The sequence below is a fragment of the Athalia rosae genome, chromosome 1, assembly GCF_917208135.1.
Source record: "Athalia rosae chromosome 1, iyAthRosa1.1, whole genome shotgun sequence".
Lineage (NCBI taxonomy): Eukaryota > Metazoa > Arthropoda > Insecta > Hymenoptera > Athaliidae > Athalia > Athalia rosae.
The window spans coordinates 28,644,986-28,668,881 of NC_064026.1; the positions used below are offsets into that span (position 1 = coordinate 28,644,986).

The following is a 23,896-nucleotide window of genomic DNA, read 5'->3' on the forward strand; positions in this document are numbered from 1 at the left end:
AATATAACCCTCAAATAGATACAAATTACTTCCCGCGAGTATTGCGGGGCGAGCAGAATGTGCAGGGAAAAGCGCATACACACGTAAATATTCATTCCGCGACGAACCGCCGGCGTGGCCGGTGCGGAAGGTTGCAACATAACGTACGGTACTAGTTTTGAACTTCATTTTGGCAAAGTTAATTTTAATGAACAACGTTCTCCAATTTGCAAACCTACCCCATTTACGTACGTACGTATACATGGACCTTCTCCTCCCCACGTATGTATACCTCGTGCGAGTTTTCGACGCCATAAAATCCCATTTCTTATCACGAAAGATCTTACACAATGTCGAAAACCAAACGACCGAAAACCAGAGTGAAAAAACCGATCTCAGCGTTCCAATTTTTTCGGCAAAATTCAAGAATTTCTTCATTTTTTTGATAAATTTTCAACGGGAAGCGAAAAATCACATCGCACGCACTCGTCGGACTTGACGAGCGTTGATGTTAAATTTGGTGAATTAACCCCCGTAACCCAAAAAAAAAAAAAAAAACCAGAGCAAGCGTAAGGTTACGAAAAAGTTACACGTCCGAGACCTACGACCACCGCCGCGCCGTGGGCGTCGTATATTTCAGCTGCAGAACAATATTGTATCTGCGAATAAAGCTTCTCCTACTCGAGAAGGTATGAGGTGGAAAATAAGGTGGGTAACGTATACTACGGGTATACGTGTGCCGAGGGTGTACATATTTATAAAGGAATGAAAGTGCACTATCCCGTCTGAAATAATAACGAATACGGAATAAACTTTGAACATATTCGGTCCATAGCTGATATTCCTGCGGAGCGGAGCGATGGAAATTGGTGACTGTAAGGTACGGTGTGCAGCAGCAGCATGGATACACAGACGCTGTACGTACACACGTGTGCGATATCGCTCTTGAAAGAAATAGCAAAACTAAAAAAAAGAGGAGAGGAAAAAAAATCCGCGCTATAAACCCTGAGATATCCTCATGCTCGTTGGTCGACGGTTGTACGTGAAACTGCGGCGGAACTAAACTTGCATTTCTATTTACACTCGTATACAACATATTATATATTTACGTAACGTTTATATGCTTATGTGTTCGTTCTCACAAATGTTTTATATGGATATTATACGTAGATATCGATTATACTTTTCAAATTGCGAAAAGTATACCGCGCAGATCACGTAAACTATTTTTTTGTGTTCCGTTTCGGTTTTTTTCTCTTTTGTTCGGAAGACAAATAAAATGAAAATGGAAGAAACAAAATGAAAAATGTCACGCGTGCCCCGAAATTTCTCGATGCGTATTTAACTATGGTATATTCTGCAGGTATGATAACTGAATGAAATTTTAGCAATAATAGGATGTGCCTGGCACAGTAATTTCAGTGGAAGGGAAACTGCAGGAGCTTCCAATTTCATTCATCCGAATAGTTCTGTGGTTTTAAGCTTAATTAAGCCGTGACTAGAATTTTAAAATAAAAATGGAAAAGCTGTTACAGCTCTGCCGCAGAGAACGAAATTTAGGTTGCAAAGCAAAAAAAGAAAATAGACATGTAATCCACGAATGGAATCATGAAATTTTATCATACATGCAACTCACGCGAGTGAATCGTAAATTTATTATACTTTTTCGCATTCATTTTCACGTGACATTCATTTTATTTCTCTTTGTCTTGCACTTTTTCGGATAACCAAAAGAGAGATTACGCTAAATGAAGCACACGGCAGGTGAGATGAACCGTCTTTCAGTTTTTTTTTTTTGGGGGGGGGGGGGGTTTGAAAATTTCTTACGAAAAGTATGGGAGGGCGTGTACACGCAAGAGGTATTTACGAACATTATTAATCTCTTCCCGTCGGTCGTTGCGGTGGTTGTGACGTCAATTTTGCGTGTGGGCGTCCGTAGGAGGGGGGGTACCATTGCGCTTTAGAAGATGGAAAATGTTAAATAATTCAGAGCTCGTTTCCACTCGAACTTTGAGACTCGGTAATTCGATCGGGTCTCCTCTTTCGCTGTTATACGAATAAATTTTCTTACCTCTCTCTCTCTCTCTTGTCACTCTCGTTTTTGTCATCTCTATGCAGTACTCGGTATCAATACCGAACGCCCGGTTATCAGCGGCGAATCGGAGTTCTCAGCGATTTCGTCGGTTAGAAGAAGAATATTCTTCCTATCCCAGGTGAATCGAAAACTTGAACGTCATATGCGACGACGGGATAAAAATATTGAAAACCTACTTACTGTAAATGAGTAACATTACCTGTATCAACTTCGCGATCGTAAATGGATCGACGAAAAAAATGTGTCGACAGTTTCCAGAGCGCGGCAACTTTCCATCGTCCGATTTCTATCGCATGGTCGGTATTCGGAATCCCTCGGGTTTCATTGTCACCGCGACGGGGCTCCGGCTGACCGATATTCGGAGTAGAGACTGATCCGCGGGCATATTGTGCGTATAGGTATTGGATGTATGGATAGCCTAGCCATTCACGCCTGCGACTAGAAGATGTATTATTAATTATGCGAGTGTGTGCAGCGGTGGTAGCGGTCGCCTAGAACCATTAGCCAAAGACAATATAGCTCGTAATCGCGGGTACGAGGGAAACATCAAGCGCGAGGCTTTCGTGTTCCACAAGCTAACCCACCCGATGGACCCTCTCTATGTTACGTACGTACGTACGTACGTACACGTGTACGGGTGCACGATTGTACGTACGTACTATGTTACCCCAGATATATTCCACCGTAAGATACCAACGACAGATACGACAATAGACGCCCATGTGTGTTACACGACTACGACCTGAATCTAGCCCAGATGTATCCACACGCGTATACGGACGTGTTCGGTACATCTACACGTTCGGCGTTACATTCATAAACGATACGTGTACGTACGAGTTTACATTATATAGTAAATATATGGTTGCGTAGACGGAGATATCCGCGCCGATATTATTGCGCGCTAGGTGATGTATGTACGGGGTGGTGATAACCGAACGAGATGGATGAATTGAAAACAGAAGAATATTTTCAGAACGTCTCCACGGATCGGAAGCCGAACTTTTCGTCGACGAGAACCGGACGAACGAAGCTTTCGTACCGTCAGATTTTCATCCGTTACCAGCGGGATGACAGCAGGAATCGGTAAGACATTCGGAAGGTGATTCGGAACTAGATTTTCGAATTCCAAAGAACGAAAGTATTCCTTTTTTTCGGCAAGGTCGTTTCGGGAATAAAACATTTTCGCGCTTGCAGTTTAGAAGTAGTAGAAAATTTTTCACCCTCTACCGCGGCACATGGGGCATCGACGTATCGTCGCGTGCGGACTGGAGATTTGCAATACGGTATCAAGTACGGTACAGCTGAATACCCATTTGCAAATACACACGTACACACGCTTCACTCCGTGACATACAAGGGCTCATCATGATGTTCATCAGGTTCCATTTGCCGTGCTTGTATACAAGGTGATCTATTTTAATTTCCCGATACTTGCGTCTCGGAGAGTAAAAAACGACAGCAGAATATATTCCACGCGTTGCCTGTGCGGTGAACTTATGCCTCGTCGAGATCGAATTGAGGTCAACTTGATTTCTTTCAAATGAAATACCTTGTCGTTCATTTTGCGATCGAATGGAACGAAAAACTTTGCTTGAGACACCAGTTTTGAAAATTTTCGAAAATGAATACCGAGCGTTGATCATGTGGTTCCGGATCGTATCAACTGCCAAGGGTGAAGAAAGTTTTAGAAATGTTTTCACGAAGCAGACGTCCATTTCGAAATGAGAAACGGAGGATTTCATTCGTAAAAACCCGGTGGGGCTCGGCGAGGTGAGATGAAAAAATGATTGTAACAACGCCAAGTTTTTTACCATCGCACATGCAGAAAATGATTATCTCGTATCTCTTTTGTATCGGAGGGAGAAAATAAAAATGGACCACCCCGTACAACGGCCATGTGCACGCCTACTTCTATCTATGCCTATGTATTTTCTGGAGGCTCCCACTGCAGCTTTACCGGTCATTTGATCAGTGCAGCGCACACAGACCGTATCCGTGTATATATATATATATATGCGTAAAGTAAACGTGCGGATTGCTTTGGCGCACGACGACCCAGATTCTGCTTCGTCGATAATTATGGATCTGTTCTTTTCTTTGTAGATTATTTGGTCAAGTTGTTACTTCATTCTTTTCATTTTCTCACAACCGCGAAATGTTTAGCAGCAAGGGTTCGCGGATAACCGCGTATGAATACACGTGAATATACAGGTTTACGTATCACTATATCTATCGCATAGTAAATTGTTATCCAATAGTACAAACCGGTCGAATGTGAATTTTCAGTTGGCTAATTGCTGCACAGCGGGGATAGGCGCATCCGTACGTGTGCAGGTGCCATGCACTCGGGTACGTGAAACGTATAGTATTTATTTTGCAGGGATAAACCGTGTGATCTCATCAGGTATGCGGAGGTGATTAATTATTTTCAGACTAGGCGGTGCACAATATAAGCTTTCGGGTATACGGGTATAGAGCAACAGCGAAACGTGCATCTATTGCATGGTCAACGATCTGCAGTCGCGACATTTTATGTCAAACGCGCCACGATATCCGCCCGATTATATTAAAACGAATTAAATATTATATCGGTAATCCATGAATATTTATCGCGAAACGGTTTAATGTAGGATACGAATTGTGAGTATAGTCTATTTCGTGAATAATTGAACTACAATAACCCTTGGGATGAATATTTTTTTTCTTCGATGGAAATGAATACCCATGTATACACCGTGCGTGTATTTATCGTCGAACGAGAGTTGGAACGACGAAAACGAAAAGGGAAAGAACGAGAGAGAGAGAGAGAAAAAAAAAATGGCAAAAATTTAGGGCGCCGTCGTTAATTTGTTTCACGGTTCCTCCTACCCCGTACAATAAATAACACTCTAGTAAAATGTATCTGCATATTAGTGAAATTTTTAATTTCACATCACCGTATACCTAATAAAGTTTTCGCCCCGTTAGCGGGCGGCTATAGTTATACTCGTAATGAATTCAATTGTTTTTATACTTGTAGCTCGCGTGTTCCACGATCTATCAGCTTATTATATTTAGTATGTATACACCTTATAATACAGCGCATTACGCGTTACCAGATATTTTTACGACCTTAAAACTCTACTCGACGTGTCGCGTGTCACACGGATGATCGCCGAATACCAAATTCACTGGGCCGCACACAGGTATACCGAGCACACATCTACAACCTGTAATGTACATCACATGAGGGATAATGAGGAAGAAAAAAAGAAAAATTACTCGACGTTAATAGCCTCGATTATATTATATTGTTATAATATTCGGGGTGAAATCTGTCGTTGTACGTGTACCCGATACACATCTGTACTCAACCTACCCTAATGCGACCTTTTAAATGCGACCGAATTACTGGGAATCGGTCGAAATTACTTTTCGTAGGTTCGAACAAAACTTTACTTGAGGTGAACCCACGTACGCGAAGCGCACTTTAATTAATTATAAATTGTGAGACTGCGATACGAAACAAGTACGAATAAGAGAAAAGGTAATAAAATGAAAGGAAGCTAAAAAAAAAAAAAACTTTTTTGATAAATGAAGGTATGGGGGTACGTACGTACGTAGAGAGTTCCCCTCGGCGACGATAACTCTGGGTTATGAAGTAGTATCAATTTCCAAAATTACGGTCCAACCTAGAGAACGGCGTGGATTGTCTCAGTTCGTTCTCCCGGATGCGTTGTCTCGTGGTAGCTTGTTCGTTTGTCTACCGCGACACAGGACGCAACAAGAAACTATTACTCGTTGTTTTGTCCCTACAGCACCCCGCACTGTTTCCCAATGAAACCCCCATAAATCAAGGTAGTCCCAACCGCATTTGTATGATACACGCTCGCGTGTGTGTACCGAGAAATAGTCGACTACCCCGCCGGCGGAAACGGCGGAATGGCTGAAAACACAAACGGATCCGAAAAATCCAGCTAAAGCTTCGCCGAAAGCTCCCTCCTCGTCCGGTACAGATGCGAGGGAGAATCGGTCGGCCATTTTTTCCATGCAGGAACATTTCTTACCGCTACGCCAGGTATAGGTTGTCGACAAAATCGGCGCAAATCGAACGTATAATTCTTCCCGATGCGAAAAACGTGTCATTTTCATGGGTGAATAGAGTAGAAGCATAGATATACATATTGTATTCTCTACGTCATCGCGATATCGTCACGCCTTCGAGGAAAAAAGAATTACAGCGAGTTCGTTAACGGATCGGTTCGACTAGCCGCCTCCATGTTTACCGTCTCTATATAGATAGATATATAAAAGAATTTCGGAGGCGCCTCGGATTCCTTAGGTGAAGGTGTAGAAGCGGCACAGCCAGCACTACCTTCGTTTACGACGGTCTGGGCGCTCGCTAATTCGGGGGAAAAGTTCTGGGGTTGGTGTGTATGTGGCAAGTTGACGATGGGCCAAGGAGAAGATACAAGTTATAATTAATTTGCTAACATCATTCAGTCAGCAGAACCAGCAGAGGCAGCGGTAGCGTAGCCGCGCTACCGATAACGCGGGATGGTTTCGCGGTGGTGGTAGAGCGGATTCGTACCTGCTCTGGTTTACTACTTCGTAACGTAACACGCGCCCCCAGCTAGACCGCCGAGGAACTCAAGACGCACGCCGCGCCGCCGAGGACCGACTAATCAAATCTTTTGCTGTTTACACGACCCAAATTATAATTCGACGCTGATTAATTCCCCCAGACGCCGTGTCCCCTCGTTTCACCCCCTCGCGCGGCATCGCTAACCGCCCGCACCTCCTCGAAGGTATGCAACATCAAATTTTCACGTCATCGAAAGACTTCGCCGGGTGCATCGATGGGATAATGGATCAAGAATTAAGCGAGATCATTTGATTCGAGGACCGCCGACTACCCCCCCACCTGTCCAAATCCAAAAAACATCCGGTCGATCTGAGAGGCCTGAATTTCGATTATTGAAAAACGGGTGCGGAGAGATTCCGTTTGCAAAATCGAAAAATCGGCTGCATGGTCTATCCGCATTTCGAAAATAAGGGTGAGATACCATCGACACAAATTTCACGAGAAACTTGCTTTTATTCCATGCAATGTAGAATATCACTCGCAATGGGTGGGAAAAATGAGAAGACTCCGAGATCGAACGCACCGTTCAACCGATTTTTACAAGAGTCGTTAAAATTTGAATTCGAATCAATAGTATAATAGGTATACGTCACAGGTCAGATTCGAGAAATTTCGTGAGTAACGGCGCGCGAGTAATTTTCGTTGAAATATACGTCGGGCAAGCTGCCGCAGTTGATACGCTGTACAAAAAACGAAACAAAAAGAAAGAGAAAAAAAAAAAGAAAAAAAAAAATAGGGGAGGCCGAGTCTCGTGTGGAAACGCACTTAATCAATTAATGCCCAACACGTCCGCGTGATTTATAACGTCATAGGTATACGTAGACTATTTACTTGCAACTTTCTTTTTTTCATCGTTTCATCTCCCCTCCGTTCCATCGCCATGATAACCGCGCGGCGAGGAACTTTCAATTTAATTGAATTTTTTTTAAAATCAAAATAAAATTGACGTCATATGTTTTCGGCAATATTTTTTCATCTTCGTGTACATATTTTCAGGTAAATGTACACAAGCGTTCACATATTTCATTTATATGATATACCCCATCAGTTTGCGCAAAGTGAAATCGGCAGTTAAAAAGATACTCCGTGGCAAGTCGCCGTTGCATGGCCAGAGATATGACAAACAAAGAGTGTTCGAATTGAGTTTGAGATAATGCTTTCTATTATACATAATGCGACAGACGACCGGAGCCACGGGTTGTTCGGATGGACCGGCGGCGTCAGAAAGTCGCCCCGATATATTGGCGAGCTTCTCGACGCAAGCGCTTTACCTCGCTTCTGGATCACCCCGTAAGGTTCTTATATACCCCGAAAGCGCCGCTATTTTGGAATGTTGACAACAATAGTCCAGCTTCTACGCTCCCTTTGCAGTCGCGTTCAAACTACCCCTACGATTGTGAAAAAATTCAACCCTTTCGCGAGCGTATTTATACCGTTGATAACAATATATCGAGGTACGCGTATTTCCGAGTAGAATCCGTGCGATACCTCCGTACGATTTGGGGGGCGGTGTGAACTCGCGCCACGTGGATCCGCAGCGGATGGGTATATATCGCGGGATCGGTGGCTAATAATCGTCGCGAAAGTGTGAAGAATCGCGAGCAATTCGAGAGAGAAATTTGAGCGACACGATGGCGGAGTGCGGTTCGGAAAACGAATGCCAAGATGCGGAGGAATGGAGGGGTACCTCGGAGTTGAAAATCGTCCTCGATCATCCCCAAGGAGTATTTTATCCCGGAAATCGAGTCACGGGAGCCGTTCTTCTCAACATCAACGGGCCCAGACCAGTTTTGGGTAAGATTTTCAATAGGTATACTCAATGTACATAGGGCGATATATGTATATTTTTTTTAACTCTTTTGTTTTCATCGAATCACAAGTTTGCACATTTCAATCGGTTCTTATCTCGGTTCTTGTCGAACACCTTGCAATTGGTAACGAATGAAAGTTCTACACACTTGTACCTACCCTTGTCTAGTTAGTTGCTCGCCGTATACCTGTACATGTGCAATTGCGCATAGATTTCTAAATGTCATTTTAGTCACTACGTCGTGACACACTGTGCGCTATACCGTTTACTATAACGACAGGTTTGCTAGTAAATTTTCCCCAATTAGGGGCGTGATTAGTATTGACTCTACGTTATCACCTGTCTGCTACGCGCTGTTCCGTCTGTCGGATTTGTCATCGGTATGTCGCAGCTCTGAACATACATATAGTTACACCATACGGTAGATATGTACATTTATATACTCATATAATATGTACATTATATCCAGGCGAGTATGTATATGTATACGCGCGTATCATACGCACGCCCGTCATCAACGCCCGTCTGCACTCGCGTTACATGAAGGGTTAAATTAAGGGTTGAAATCCACGTACCTTCGTACACTTCCGAACTTCGAATGAAAATATCCCAGACCTTAGACGAAAAACGTATAGATAGATGATCATTGATTTAAAAGTCTTGCAAAAAAAATTACTCGAAGGCCCACACGGAGAATCACAACGCTGACGAATATCGCGTTCAATTTCAGCCCTCCGATTGAAATGCGAGGGGGAGGGCATGGTGTTTTTCACGGACCGATCTGCCGGTTTCCGAAGAAAGTTTTCCAACACTCAGTCGTACCTCAGCGTGGAGCGGTATCTCTTCGGTGAGCAATTGTTGATGGATCGTTAGGAGAAATGAAATTTCACACGCTTCCGTCGTTTACGTCAGTTTGATGGTGATTTTTCAGATGGAAAATCCGAAGGGACGATTCCAAACGGGGAAAATGTTTTCCCATTTTCTGTCGATCTTCCCGACGAGATACCTTGCAGTTTCGAGGGGCGGTACGGACGAGTCAGATACAGCGTGGCAGCATATTTGGAGAGAGGTAAAGTCGCACGCATGACGACAAGCGTATCGTTCACGGTGGCTCCTGTTCTAGACCTGAATCAAGATTCCTTAGCTACGGTAGGCCCACCTTCCTCCTATCCTGCTATATAACTTATCGCCGAATGATGCATGGAAAAGAAAAACTGTACAGTAGGGTGGGTTGAAAAAAAAATTTTTTCCACCTGATGATTACTCAATCGATTGCGTGAGTTGATGATTTTGGCTTTCAGATTTGGATTCCTGAGCTGATTATATGTGAGATTACTCTTGAAGAACCAAAAAAAAAATTCGATTTTTAGGCAAAAAATAAATCATTGTTTTAATTGGGTTTAATATGCTTTTCTTACGTATTTTGATCTCAGGAATCCGAATCTGAAAGAAAAATTGATCTATCTCTGAAATTGACCAAGTTATCGCCAATTTTCAGCTTTTTGGGGTCAAAAGTAAAAAATTGATTTTTCAGTCTATACTAACGTAATTTGAGCTCAGGAATCCGAATCCGAGAGAAAAATTGATCTATCTGCCAAAATGACCGAGTTATCCTCATTTTTTCGCATTTTTTACCATAAAAATGGAGATATCTCGAAGGGAAAAAATCGTAGCTCAATTTTCTCAACGGATTCGTGTTCCTGAGGTCAAAATACGTAAGAAAAGTGCCATACGATCAATTTTGAAAAATAAAAATTTTTGCCCGAAATTTGAAAAAATCGTAAGGGGTACCCCTTGGAAAAATCTCAAATTTTGGCCAAAATTTTTTATTTTTTAAAATTGATCGTATGGCACTTTTCTTATGTAATTTGACCTCAGGAACACGAATCCGTTGTCCAAATTGAGCTACGATTTTTTCCCTTCGAGATATCCTCAAATTTATGCCAAAAATCGCGAAAAAATGGGGATAACTCGGTCATTTTTGCAGATAGATTAATTTTTCTTTCGGATTCGGATTCCTGAGCTCAAATTACACTAAGTTAGACTATAAAATCAATTTTTTATTTTTGACCCCAAAAAGCTGAAAATTGGCGATAACTCGGTCAATTTTAGAGATAGATCAATTTTTCTTTCAAATTCGGATTCCTGAAATCAAAATACGTAAGAAAAGCATATTAAACCAAATTAAAAGAATGATTTATCTTTCGCTCAAAAATCGAATTTTTTTTTGGTTCTTCAAGAGTAATCTCACATATAATCAGCTCAGGAATCCAAATCTGAAAGCCAAAATCATCCACTCATGCAATCGATCGAGTGATCATTAGGTGGCAAAAATTTTTTTCAACCCACCCTACTGTACAGATTATACGCTCGCAATTGTTCTACACGACGTGCCTGTGTTTCCTGCAGTTGTTGTAATATTTTATTTCTCAAATATTTATTTTCTACAGCTACCGATCAGCGAGGATAATTCCAAGGCAATTGTAGGCTACAGCGAGCCCCTGAATATGCTGGTGACGTTACCGGTCCGAGGATTCGTTCCTGGACAGACGATCCCGGTTAAAATCGTCCTTAAAAATCCTTCGAAAATCGAGATAAGAAAAATTCGAGTGGTCTTTAAGAAGGTAAGTATAATACCTAACGAACGGTCCAAGATGCCTGAAATATTTCATAAACTGAATTTGAATTATGTATTCTCGTATTATATACGCGTGTATGGAAAATGGGAAACGAATACGTGTAGGCGACGAAAATTATTATACGCATGAAAATACATAAATGCCGTTTGCCTTGAGACCCGCGAACTTTAATCAACTTTTATAGTATTATACCGCTCTAACAGGTTTCTCAGAGGCATAAAATGACCGTATAGTTTTATATATAATCCCTGCCGCTGAACGAATGGGCAAAAAATTTAATGCAATATATAAAATATAATCTTAAAGGTGATAACGTATCACGCTGACCGGAAGTCCCGACGACACAAGGAGATCGTGGTTGAAATTGAAATACCGGTAATCGCGAACGTCGATTTATACGAAACCGGAGTCGACGTACCGGCGGTACCTCCCACAGGAATGGTGTTCTGCGGTATAATCGACGTCTGGTATACCCTGAAGGTCGAGGCGTGCATCGAGGTAGACGAATGGTATTTGAAGATTCTCAAGAAAAATTTGAAAACCAGGATGAGAATCGTCATCGGCACCGTACCCCTCAGACACTACGAAACTCCCGAGGAAGAGGAGCGAACTTTTGCGGAATCGGACGAAGCGCACCGTCGCGAATTCGATGACAAAAAATCCGTAACAGAATCAACCCCCGCGAAAATGAGGTCAAAGTCCAATGGTATCGGTTGGTATAACAGATCTTATGTGGAATCTATCCATCGATTTTCCATCGCACCATCATTTTTATTACTCCAAGGTAATATCTAACACGTGGATATGCTTTTGTTGACAGATAATAAATTTTACAAGGAGAGTAAAATTTATCCCTCGTCAAAACCGAACCGCGACGATCCCACGGGCACGGATGATGACGGAGGTAATGGAGACGCGGATTCTTACGCACCGTTGTATCAGGTGTACAAGTTCAATAAAAATAAAGATAAGACATCCACGGCGACTGATTCTAATATCAGGCATCATTAATCAGGATAATTGATCGTTCCGATATTCATTGTTACGAGAGGAATATCGAACCAATAAAATTACCGCTTTGCAATTATACAAATGAACAAATAAAAGCCAATAAGTGTTCTATACATATATACTTTTAGCGTAGGGGAGACTGAGGCGGAACGTTTAGAGAAAATTTTGAAGGTCTCGATAGTGAAGAAAAATTTTAGAAAAATTAGAGACCGTTTATTCAAACATTTTTTCAACAAAATTCGCAAATGAAGATTCCATAAAACAATATATTTCGTTTGTTATACCAATAAAGTAAATTAGACCGTTCTGCCCCGGTAGTCCAGTCCGTCCCGGTCGTCTCCTACCCATACGAAGTTTTATCGAATATATTATATATTATTGCAGTGAGCAGAATAATAGCAGAAAATTAGAGGAGTAAAACTTTTGTGCGGGATAAGTGCGGGCGGCTTTCTGTACACTTTATGAATAAAAACAAATAATTACCTCTATGACGAAAGAAAAAAAAAAAATAAATAATTATTGCAACCCCATTCATAGCCTTGTCTCGTGTAACTTATAATTCCCGTTTTCTATCAACACGAAGAACAACTATAGTTCGCACATGAAAATCGCTCTCAGGATATCGTTGTTGTACACACAAGGACGATCGTGAACCCTGCGGAGCCGTGAGTAGGAGGCGGCAGCCCGTTCTTTATTGGGTTAAGTCACGTCAGAGGATTCCTGTTGCGTGCTTCCGCACCCGGGGAGACCCATATAATATAACTATGTGCGTGTTATATACATGTATAACTGTGAATACAAGTACATAGAACGATTCTACGGAACTAGGAACTCATCACCAAATTCACCGCGCGTTCATTCTCTCTCGTTCCGGCGCGGCGGCGAATTAAACGCTCAACGTTCAACGTCCGACTATTTACAGGTACAAAACTGAAACTAATTTTCATACCACCTACTACACGTTACTTTGATTTAATCTCCTTACTTGTTCGCACACCTATGTGCAAATATGTTGGATTTTATGCGGTTCCGGTGGTTCTATTGTGGGGGCTGTGCAATCAACGCAGTGTACTAACTAAGCGTTGAAGAAGTAATACACACACCGTACGGGGTTTTTTACACGAGAAAATTATTTTACATAATCAATAATTTACCCGATTACTTTCGATCGTTAAATCTGAAGGCACATATTTGTGATAAGATAAACGGCTGTAGAATTACATTCATTGTACAAAATGGATCCAATTAATTCCCCCCATTACACTCATATATATCTTATATAAACACGTATGCAATGGGATTAATTTTCCTAAAGTGAACTAATTAATAATCAACATATATTCGTATATATACACATAGATACAGTATAGTCGCTACAGGTACACAACTCGATTTACATCCATTTGAATTTACATGGTCAAATTTCAGGCTAATAACCTCCATACATATATCAACGTTTTATTATATATCTACGGTTATATATAACATTGAGAGGTGGAGTCGCTCATGCTTTCGATAAACATTCTGATATTCGCAAATTCGAACTAATTGTTTGAATTCTCTCAATAAATTTTCAACTTTCCTTAGATATAGTTGTGCGTGTACGGATGGATAGCGTTTTGGACTTGGGTAGCCTTATTGCACAGCCAATGAAACTACTCGGTCAAAATCGTTGTGAAACCAAGCATTGAAAGTAGTTTTCAAATTTTTTCAATTATTCTCATCTAAATTGCTCAAAATCACACAACTATGTACGAACGTATAGCGGAGCTACTTCGCACAACAAAAATTTGATAATCTCGTTTTCGCTCGAAATTGGCCCTCTGCAATTGAAGCTGTCAGACCCATTATATCCTACATCCAATTTGCGTGTAATCCGAATGGAAAAAGGGAGAATCGTGCGGAATTGAATTCATCACGGCTCATGGACAACACACATTTTCCTATGATATACACACTAAGCAGCTTACACATTATGCGTATAACCCGAAATTATCGATCAGTGATTACCGAATAAAGACTCACGATGTAAAATATTTCGTTCATTCCACCTAATCACCCCCCGCACGTCTGTTGTTACGGTATAACACAATTTATCCATTGTCGACACTCTATCTACGATATGTATTTAACTGCTTGCTTCACTACCATGCTTTGTGTCGTTATACGCATTACGTTAATTATGTCATCAAACTGTCGTTTGTTCGGTTGTAATTCGCTCTGATTAGATCAACTCAGTCTGCCCATAGTAGCCGGAATAATCTCCTCGGGATGAGGAACTAGAAGTGTGGCGAGATATGAAATGGTTGTTCGTGAAAATTTTTAGTCAAGATTTAACATCGATATCATTTGAAGGGCGAGCAATTCGATTAATAGAAAAATATTGCCGAAGAAATGCTGTTTAGGAATTAGAGAGAGCTGCAGTAAAAGAAAAAAACTCACGATAGGTAGAAATCTGCGCTTAATATCGTTCTCTGTAGTGGACAACACGTTTTGCGAACAGAAGCGGCGGTGAATTCCAGTCTTTCAACTGGAAGTGAGTGCAGGTTTGAAGGGGGAAGGAGAGTTTGGAGAGCTGTAAGATTTCAAGTAAGACTTCAGCAATTTCCTCCAAGCAATGTAAATACATATCTCGGTGCGCGCTTCCGATTTTCACGATTTTTCCGACGCTGCATTCAATCTCAAGGAGCATCTTACTCTCTAAGAAATCTTGGCGTATGGAAGATATAGCCTTGCAAAGAATAACAAGAAAATGATTCGGTTGTTAGCCCAAAAATAACAACATCCTTCCCGACTGTTTTCCTTCCATATTTCCTCTTTTCCTTCATCCTTCCGTCCTTTATTCTCATCGCCAGCTTTCACTTCACGGCAGTCTGTCTCTTCAACGAAATCCATTTCGAGCAATTTCAACTGGAGGTGCAGCACGTCTGTGGAGAGAAGAATGAAAATAGAAAATGATATAGAAGCTGAATAAAAATGCGACAGTTAAAACTTAGTGCAAAAAGCATCTGCGGAAAATCAGGATTTTTATATCGTTGGATTAACCCTTTATTGTAGCGCAGTCTGACGTTTCTGTCACAGATCGATTCTGTGCCTATCAAAATTAAAGTATTTTTTTAAGTCCATTTGGAGTCGATGAAGCTTATCTGTAAAAAACCAATGCATCGACTTGTATTTTTCAAATAAATCATAGAATTCAGATTTTTCCAGAAACACGTGTATTCATATTTTTTTCGATAAACATTTTTCGCTACTTATTTTAGAAAGTTTATATCTTGCCCTACAGAGGCAAATATAATATACCTGCGCGAAGACTACAAATAATATAGTACGATACAAAAATGTACTCAATAGCTTTAGAGGGTTTGGTAAAATTTTTGAAATCCGTTTCTGAAGTCTTACGAAGGATCATCGAAATTAACTTCCGTAGCTATACGTCAAATTTGAAAATAAGAGATACTAAGAAGGCCTCGATCGGCTTTCGCGTATGGGCAAACGGAAAATCGAATTTTTGGACGAACGAAGCAAATAATTTACTCAGAATCCTTTTTCCAACGGGGATATTTCTTTTCTCCCATGAAGTATCAAATTTTCGAGAAGAAGAAGGAAAAAAAAACATCACCTAAATATGAAACACCCTAATTAACATACGTGTTACATGAGATATCCGATTCGAAATTCTTTGAATATATGCGGTTGATAATTGCAGCTGTGCAGTACGAATTAGAGATTATTTCGAGTACATTTCTCTTCAACTGATTGAGAGAGTGTGGGTGTACATGTGGTCATAAATTGCAGAATACGAACTCCAATATTTATGCATTACCTTTCGATGTTTCAAACCAGCATATACTTTGAAGCTGTCCTCTGCAATTCTCTATCGTACGAAAAGTCGATAACTGCTTTCATCTTTCTTGGTTAAAACGTAAACCAAAGACGTGATAAATCATTAATATTTTCATACGATACCCCGTATTCGTCAGCGGCAAAACAACAATGTACAAGGAAGCATTGAATTAATAGCGGTTGGCTAATTAATAGGATACGGTGAAAAATTGTACCCTGCACTATTCAAAGCCCACAGCAACAACCCTCTTGACTCTCTAGCGCCGGAAGTAGGATTCTTGAACATGCACATCATATACATATACCTATGCCATACTGGACGACTGGATAACGTTTGCATTTTCGTCCTTCAAGAGCCTCTTGCCGTGAGGGATGCACGTCGAGCGAGGAGGTCTTTCGCCTTTCATCTCCTCTGAAAGTTTGTCAGTGTGGTGAGTTGAGTTATGCGAAGCTTGCGAGGTGAATTGCTATATAGGTATACAGGTACGAAAAGAACCTCTGGATCATGACGTAGGCGGGGAGGACCGGAGAGCAAAGTGCCAGAAGACTTCCACACCGTGCACTGCACGATTTTCGCATACTACGTGTGCATGGGTATGATGTAACGTGTACACATACCCTCGCGGTTTTCACGACATCGCGATGCCAGTATATCAGCTACAGCTGTAAGTGCAGATTATTCTCCAATTATCCAAGATTGTTTAGGATCCAAATGAAAGCGAGCAAAGTTTCGAACTGGAATGAGTTTTTAAGTTGGTTAATTTAATTGAAGATGAATGGGGTGAGAGATTAATGCACACGTCATCTCCGAGTTTGGAGACAAAAAGAGAGCGAAACTCTATAAATGGAAGGGATAATGAAGGTGGAGGTTGGAAATTATAATTTGTTTTTTTTTTTTATTTCTCATTCTGCGTAAAAACACGGAAAGCCGTCCGGCGGATAATGTCGGTCGACAAAGGAGCTATAGCTTAGAGCAGAATTACGGTTGCAATTACAAGCCGGTAATTATTATTATTTCCATTCCAGGTTCTTGCAGAATTCAGCACGCGGCAGACTATGAAATAAGTTGGACCTCGGGTTCCTCGGGAAATTCAGGACCCTTCAATTTCTCAGAACAACCTATAAAGGACGGAAATCCTCCAACCATGCTCGTAATAGGTTGTTACCACCATAGATGTATCAAACTCCCGGTGACAATTGATGACCAATTACATCATAGCAATCACAGTTGAGACTCTATGAAATATATATATATGTATGTTTGTTCTGTACAGAAATTGAATTAGAACCTCGTGGAAATCAGTCATTCGTGTATTCGTAGCTGTGAGACTATATTCGAATTACTATTTGCAATTTTGAGCGTGACTATGATTATACATTAACTTGTAGAGAATTTGACTAAATTTGAGAAACCGTGCAAATTCTGTGACCTAATGATGTCTGAGCACAAGTATAACGATAATGTATATAATTACATAATATTATCGAGGGAATCGTAGAACGGCAAGTTGAATATATGTAGGTATATACATATGTGTAACATAGGTATGTAGGATAGGAATTTCCAACTATTAGCAACCCTCATCTCGAACGAACGCCTAATAATATTACCTACTCACGGCCGAAAGACCAGATGGGATGATAAAGTTTCTACCGAATTTCCCGACGATTCAACGAAGGTTTCCTATAGCACCCCGTGCACATATACCCACACCTGCATATGCATGTGTACATAGTATATGCGTACCTATATATTATTGACACACGGCACGACAAGTTTCGCTCCAACTGGTATGGCGGAAGCTCAGCGGTTTCATTCAATTAAACTTGGCGTGTATAAAGATTTAACGCCACCAAAACTTTCCGCAATTCGTCCTCGTCACTTCCAACGATCACCTGTAACCCGTAACTAAAGCGGACGATACGTCTGTTTTTTTCACTTCGTTCAATGACGCCAAGTCTGATCGATTATTTTTTATCAGTTTACCCTCCCAAGACGCACGATGTTATACATGGAAATTATACGATATTATCGCGTACACGCGTATCTATACTACGTGCAATATGTTCCAGCGATATATGGAGCCGATATTGAGTTAGCAATTAGACACGTTCGTAGACGGAATCCTTCACTCTCCGTACAACGATCTCATTTCAACGTCCGTCAACCTTCCCACGAAGCCGTCAGTCTATCTACCTCCAAAGTAAAGTTTTGTTCTCCCTCCAGCATCCATACGTATAGGACTAAAATTTATCCACTACGATGATCAAAAGCCTCAGGAAATTGTTGCAGAACTTTTGGCTATGGGCCATTCAAACACTGGCCTAGAAACATTCAGGGAATCCGAACCCTGTGAAAGTGGATGTATAATAGTCAACGTAACTAATTATGCAGGTGAAAGGATTGCAGAGATATTTCGTGAGGTTCTACAATAATGTACGTACTGATATAGTTTGAATATTAAAACAGATTCAGTCAGTTTTAGCATAAAAAGTGGGAAGAAATTGAGGTGATTTGAAATAATAATAACGGAGTCGTAAAACTGGCGATCTATAAACATGTAATTGCATAAAACGATTAGCTATCTAACCCATAGGAAATGGGAATCGTCCCTCGGAACACTAATTCTGTTATCGGCCCAGAACGCACATTCATAGGCTTACCTTGGATTATCTCTTTGGACTGGATTACTGTGCGTGGTTCAAGTGCTTTATCATTTGATTTCAGTTCTGCTTTGAAGACAAATTAATATTACGCTCTCGTGATCAAGTTTCTCCAAAGTTCCATTTCATTATTTTCACGCCTTTCATTCGATTCATATGGGGCATCTGTTGAGTTTCGTCCTCATGAACCGAAGATCAATCTGTTCCTGCATTGAGAATCGATCATCGCTCATCGTAGTTGCACTATCACGGGTTCCGTCAAAAGAATAACTTATTATGTTTAATTTGATTACGTTCAAGTGCTTAGAACAGCACGTTTTTTAGTCGAAATTTGGGGCAATGTAACTGTCAACCTGCAGCATCCGGGATAACATAAACGCTACACATTCGATATTATATTGGACAAATCTATGGGCGTATAGACCGTAACGATGATAAGCAAGATTTGCAGTCTCTTCTTGTACGAAGCGTGGGTATGGCGATCGAACAGCTACCCGCTGCCTGTGTCAGTAATTCAGATATCCTGCACAGGGTATCAACCCCACATGTACCACTCAACCTAATCGCGCTCTGGTGGCTCCAGATAACAACGGGATGTCAGAGCTAATTATCCAGAATGATCAAATTCAATGCGAGCCTCATGCCACCAGCAAAGGAATTACCACGCTTTATGCATGCTATATATGTGTACAGGACTTGAAAATATGATTCTTATACATGAAACAATAAGTATACATTCTACATACAAAGGAATGGAGAAAAAGTATACTCGCGATGCATAATCTGCGTTGCCAAGTATTATCCGCTGTGGTATACATGAATATTTAATGGAAGATCTATACGGGGCTTGTATGTTTGGAGAAACCATTAACCATTGTTGGCTTTTTCGGTAGCACCGGTAGATACTACGCGGAGCGTACCACTCAATATTCATACTTATATAGCTATATCTTGCGTATGAACATAACCGCAAGGTATAAGCCTTGAAATAAGCTCTGCGACCTTCCCCGCCCCCGTATTCGTCCTATGGGCTCTTCGGGGTTTTCTCGTTTACATTATAGACATGCGATAACCCCGAGCTAAGGCTCTAGAAATATCGGTACAATTTCTACTTTGTGAAAAATGTTCAATGCGGATTATTTGTATTTTTTAGGAGGGAAATGGGTTCATCTTTTTTCAATATTCCACGAGATCGATGATCTTCGAATCTTGAATATGCTTTGGGCACTCATGAGTGCGCATTACACCATGCGATTCGTTAAATGTTGCTGTAAAATTCTTAACGCGAGAAAAGCAAGAGTTGCAGAGTCTTTTCTGAAAACGAGTTTCAAAGATAATCTCGGCACATTAATGATTCGAAGACTGCATTGTATAATTTTATAATCGAATGGAACTGTTTGCTCCATTCAAGATTTGAATTTGAAAATGATCGAGGTTTTCAAATACTCGAAAGAATTGGATATCGAAATTTAGTTCGTAAAATAAAGGAGAGTGGCATCACCTTCCGGATCGTTTCTAAGCAATCCTTCAATAACAGCGCCACCTTATAGAATCAAATGAATTAATTTACCCGTTTAAAACGACGCTTTCTGAGATTGGTTGGTTTTCAAAACGGTTAAACTTGAAACTAGGCGGTTGTTAAAGGATCAACAAGGCGTGCGATGTCAACTGGCATTTTTCACTGTAATTATCAAAGTTCTGAGTTTTTTATTGTGTGAATAAGTTTGAAGGGTGAGTTCTCATAATGAAGACATTCTAAACTTCATTCACATGTAAAGGAAGAAACTTTGTGGTGCAGTTTCTAGGTCCAACAATTTCACACACCCCAAACTTAAAGTGTCTACTAACACTGTGATTTTTCATCTGTAGGACTTGTTTCGACAAAACGTGAAGTTCTTTCTAAATCCAGACAAATTAGAGATGTCAACTTCGTTATCCATACTTGCTACCCATGATGAATTGGTGCGGTGCACCAATGTCCTTGTCAATGGATCCTGTGAAGAAGGTTAGTCCTTAACATTCTTTAATGACCCCCCACAATGCTGGTAAATTCCAAGCCTTAACTGAAAAATTTCATTACTTTTAAACTGAGAGGGAATATAGGAGTGGTAGATAATTATCCCACTGTGCCTCCACTCTTTTACTAGGCTCTCTAAAATAGTCAGTATCTTTTGGAGATAGCTTAAACAAGAGCCCCATCCGGAGCTGATTAATTTATATCCTGTACCTTATCATTTTTGTCGTTCGAAGCATCCTTTACTTCCAGAAAATGAGGCAGAGTTGTTTAATGGAAATCTGTTTGGGGATTTAGTATTTGTTGGAAATTTTCTTCACATCCCATAGAAATGGATTTCAATATTTCAGAATTTCTACGCTTTGCAATTAACCAGGAAGAGATGAGGCAAAAATGGCTAGCATCTGTGCAGGAATGTCAACGGCTTCATTCTGCTTTAGAAAAATCTCATTTAGAGGCAACAGATCTGGAAAGAAAATTGAGTCATGCTCGAAGATTACTTGACGAAGAGAAACGCCGGCGACGTATTGTTGAGGATCAAAGAAATGCTTTGGTAAGGAAAACTCTATTATCTCAATTATTTGAAATTTTCACAATACTGTTGTGAATCGTTTGTTGATTTAGGAACGACAAATTTCTATGGTCCGTGATCTCTTCCTCATCGATGGAGGTAGAAACTTGAACGATGAAACACGGGAAAAGCTACAATTTTTGAACAACACAACGTTAAATGGTCGCAGTAGTAACATACATATGAAAGATCTGCATAATACCGATAAGTGAGTTTCAAAACGTATTTTCAACTGTTAATCAACATGTAACCACTGCTGTGTGTGGGTCGAATATATCTTTCACTCTTCTCACAAGCGCATGGTTTTGTGCAGGCTAAACACAATTGCAGAATTAGATTCAACTGGATCTCTTTTGAGCGATATGAGTTGTTTCTCCAAATCTGAAGATGATCTAGATACCAGCGCTGTTATCCAACTAAACCAGAAAAAAAGGGAATGGAAAGAGCACAGACCTAGTGGTGAATATTCGGCTAAAAAGCGACGCAGCAGCATACATAAAAATGTTGACTTGAATGTATCGGATCGGATAGTAACCACTACTACTGTTGTCGTGCCTAAGGATGGGCCCATCACAGCTTCATCTGTGATAGAAGCTGTCCCTGGAAATGAAAACACAGATCCAAACCAACATAGTTTCCATAAAAGTCACAAGAGTGTAGATCGCTCTAGACCCAAAACTTCACACGGGAATGATAACAACCCGTTGATCAATGTCGCTGTAAGTTCTAAGCAATTTTTAGTTCCTGCGGTGAAAAGCAAGTTCATCAGTAGAGGAATAAGTTTCTGATTTACTTCATCTATTTACAGCCCTCTGCTCCAAAAGCAGATATCATGACATCCGGCTCAGACTCCGAAAGTGTATTTAAGCCAAGCCCCAACATTGGCGGGTATACTTTGAACACCAAATCATCCAGAGGTCACAGTTTTACAGCTAAAACTGTCATTAAACCAGAAATCTGCACACCTTGTGGTAAAAGGTGAGGAATCTGATCACACTTTCCTTGTACTTGCATCGTTCGTTTTTCATATATATTGAATGAATCCTATAGAATTCGGTTCGGAAGGGTAGCTCTAAAATGTCGAGAGTGCAGGGCTACTTCTCACACCGAATGTAAAGATCTAGTGCCGCTGCCTTGCGTACCTACTGGGAACACACCGACCCTGCGTGGGATATCTGTAAGTTATCACTTCTCATTCAATAAAAACTTACGACACAATTAACGCGGCCTAAAATAAAATGGTTATCCTTTACAGGGAACAATAGCAGATTATACACCTATGATCCCACCTATGGTACCCTCACTGGTTGTACATTGCATCAACGAAGTAGAATTGCGTGGGATGGGAGAACAGGGATTATACAGAGTAAACGGTGGGTCGAGCGACGTGAAATGCTTGAAGGAAAAGTTTCTCAAAGGAAAGGGTGCTCCCAATCTTTCTGAAGTTGATATACCAACAATTTGTTCTACTTTGAAAGACTTTTTGAGGTATGTATGCCACAGTATCTGGAAGAAAATGAACAATCTTATAAAAATATATTTTGTTTGTTTCTTTCAGAACCCTTCGAGAACCTTTGATCACAGTTGGACTCTGGGGAGATTTTGCCAGGGCAACAACTATCGCTGACAAACAAGATGCGGATGCAGCCCTTTATCAAGCAATCTCCGAACTCCCACAACCAAATCGTGACACTTTGGCATTTTTGATATTGCATTTACAACGAGTGTCCAGTAGCCCGGAATGTAAAATGCCCATTAATAATCTGGCCAAAGTATTTGGGCCCACTCTTGTTGGCTACAGCTGTCAGGAACTATCCCCGAATTCAATGCTCAGCGAAACCAAAAGCCAAGTTGCAGTGAGTTTCTCATCAGTAGCTTCTGCTAATCATATCAGAACGTATACATACCTTACGGAACATATAAGATCATTTCTCCATTGAGTGAGTGACATTTCTCTCCACAGATAGTGGAGAATTTATTAAAGATCCCGTCGGATTACTGGGCAAACTTCGTCAATTCAGAAGGATTGAATGGAGTAGGAACGCCCAAAACTGGAGAATTGAGACACACTCCTTCTACTGAATCACTTCTCAAGCGAACAACGTCTCGAGGATTTTTCAATACTCCCATTAGTTCGAGGTAAATATTGATAGAAATAAGGATCTACAGTTGTCCTTGTTTATACCGGACTACTAAGCCCTTACCAATGATGAATATATTTATTTTCAGTCGGACGTTCATGAGGAAGAATAAGAAATACTTCGCAACACCGCCGTCAAAAGCAACCCACTAAAATGGTGAACTTGTAATGATTTTAAGATGTAATTCTAGTATTTAATACTATTCTCTAGTTCACTTTTGTAATTACCTAACAACCATTGTGTATATTTCTCAAATCAAGGCCTTTCGACTCACGTACACTTTTGATTTGATGATATTATTAACTCTTAATCGCACCGTATTTTTTGTAGTTAGTAAATCTAACGCATAGGGTTAATATAACAAAGAAGATGTAACACTGCAAAGGCTCAGAAAATTTGGAGTATAGTGCCTTATCACCCCATACAATTGAAGTTTCATCATTACAAAGTGTCTATTACGTGGCATGAACGTATCAATCTTCTTTTGTGTTTTCAAAAA

The 23,896-nt window shown here is 40.6% G+C and overlaps 2 protein-coding genes across 4 annotated transcripts; both read left to right on the plus strand.

The window, feature by feature from the left end:
- Nucleotides 1–2,031: 2,031 nt before the first annotated feature.
- Nucleotides 2,032–12,685, plus strand: LOC105683665 (arrestin domain-containing protein 2-like). Of its 2 annotated transcripts, none has more exons than XM_048651373.1 (6): nt 2,032–8,495; nt 9,242–9,358; nt 9,443–9,660; nt 10,962–11,135; nt 11,457–11,856; nt 11,971–12,685. In XM_048651373.1, exons 1-6 carry the CDS (start codon nt 8,333–8,335, stop codon nt 12,159–12,161), a joined length of 1,263 nt encoding a protein of 420 aa, XP_048507330.1. In that variant the 5' UTR covers nt 2,032–8,332; the 3' UTR covers nt 12,162–12,685. The 2 variants fall into 2 exon arrangements, with proteins under 2 accessions (XP_048507330.1, XP_048507326.1); XM_048651369.1 differs by having other exon boundaries at nt 2,047–8,495; nt 11,457–11,862.
- A 7,567-nt stretch (nt 12,686–20,252) lies between these two features.
- LOC105683770 (rac GTPase-activating protein 1-like) lies at nt 20,253–23,781 on the plus strand. 2 transcript variants are annotated; one of them, XM_048659627.1, is made up of 11 exons: nt 20,253–20,354; nt 20,541–20,676; nt 21,036–21,238; nt 21,310–21,464; nt 21,570–21,975; nt 22,065–22,234; nt 22,307–22,433; nt 22,512–22,744; nt 22,815–23,112; nt 23,220–23,395; nt 23,486–23,781. In XM_048659627.1, exons 2-11 carry the CDS (start codon nt 20,592–20,594, stop codon nt 23,547–23,549), a joined length of 1,917 nt encoding a protein of 638 aa, XP_048515584.1. In that variant the 5' UTR covers nt 20,253–20,354; nt 20,541–20,591; the 3' UTR covers nt 23,550–23,781. The 2 variants fall into 2 exon arrangements, with proteins under 2 accessions (XP_048515584.1, XP_012252065.2); XM_012396642.2 differs by having other exon boundaries at nt 20,263–20,402.
- Nucleotides 23,782–23,896: the final 115 nt, after the last annotated feature.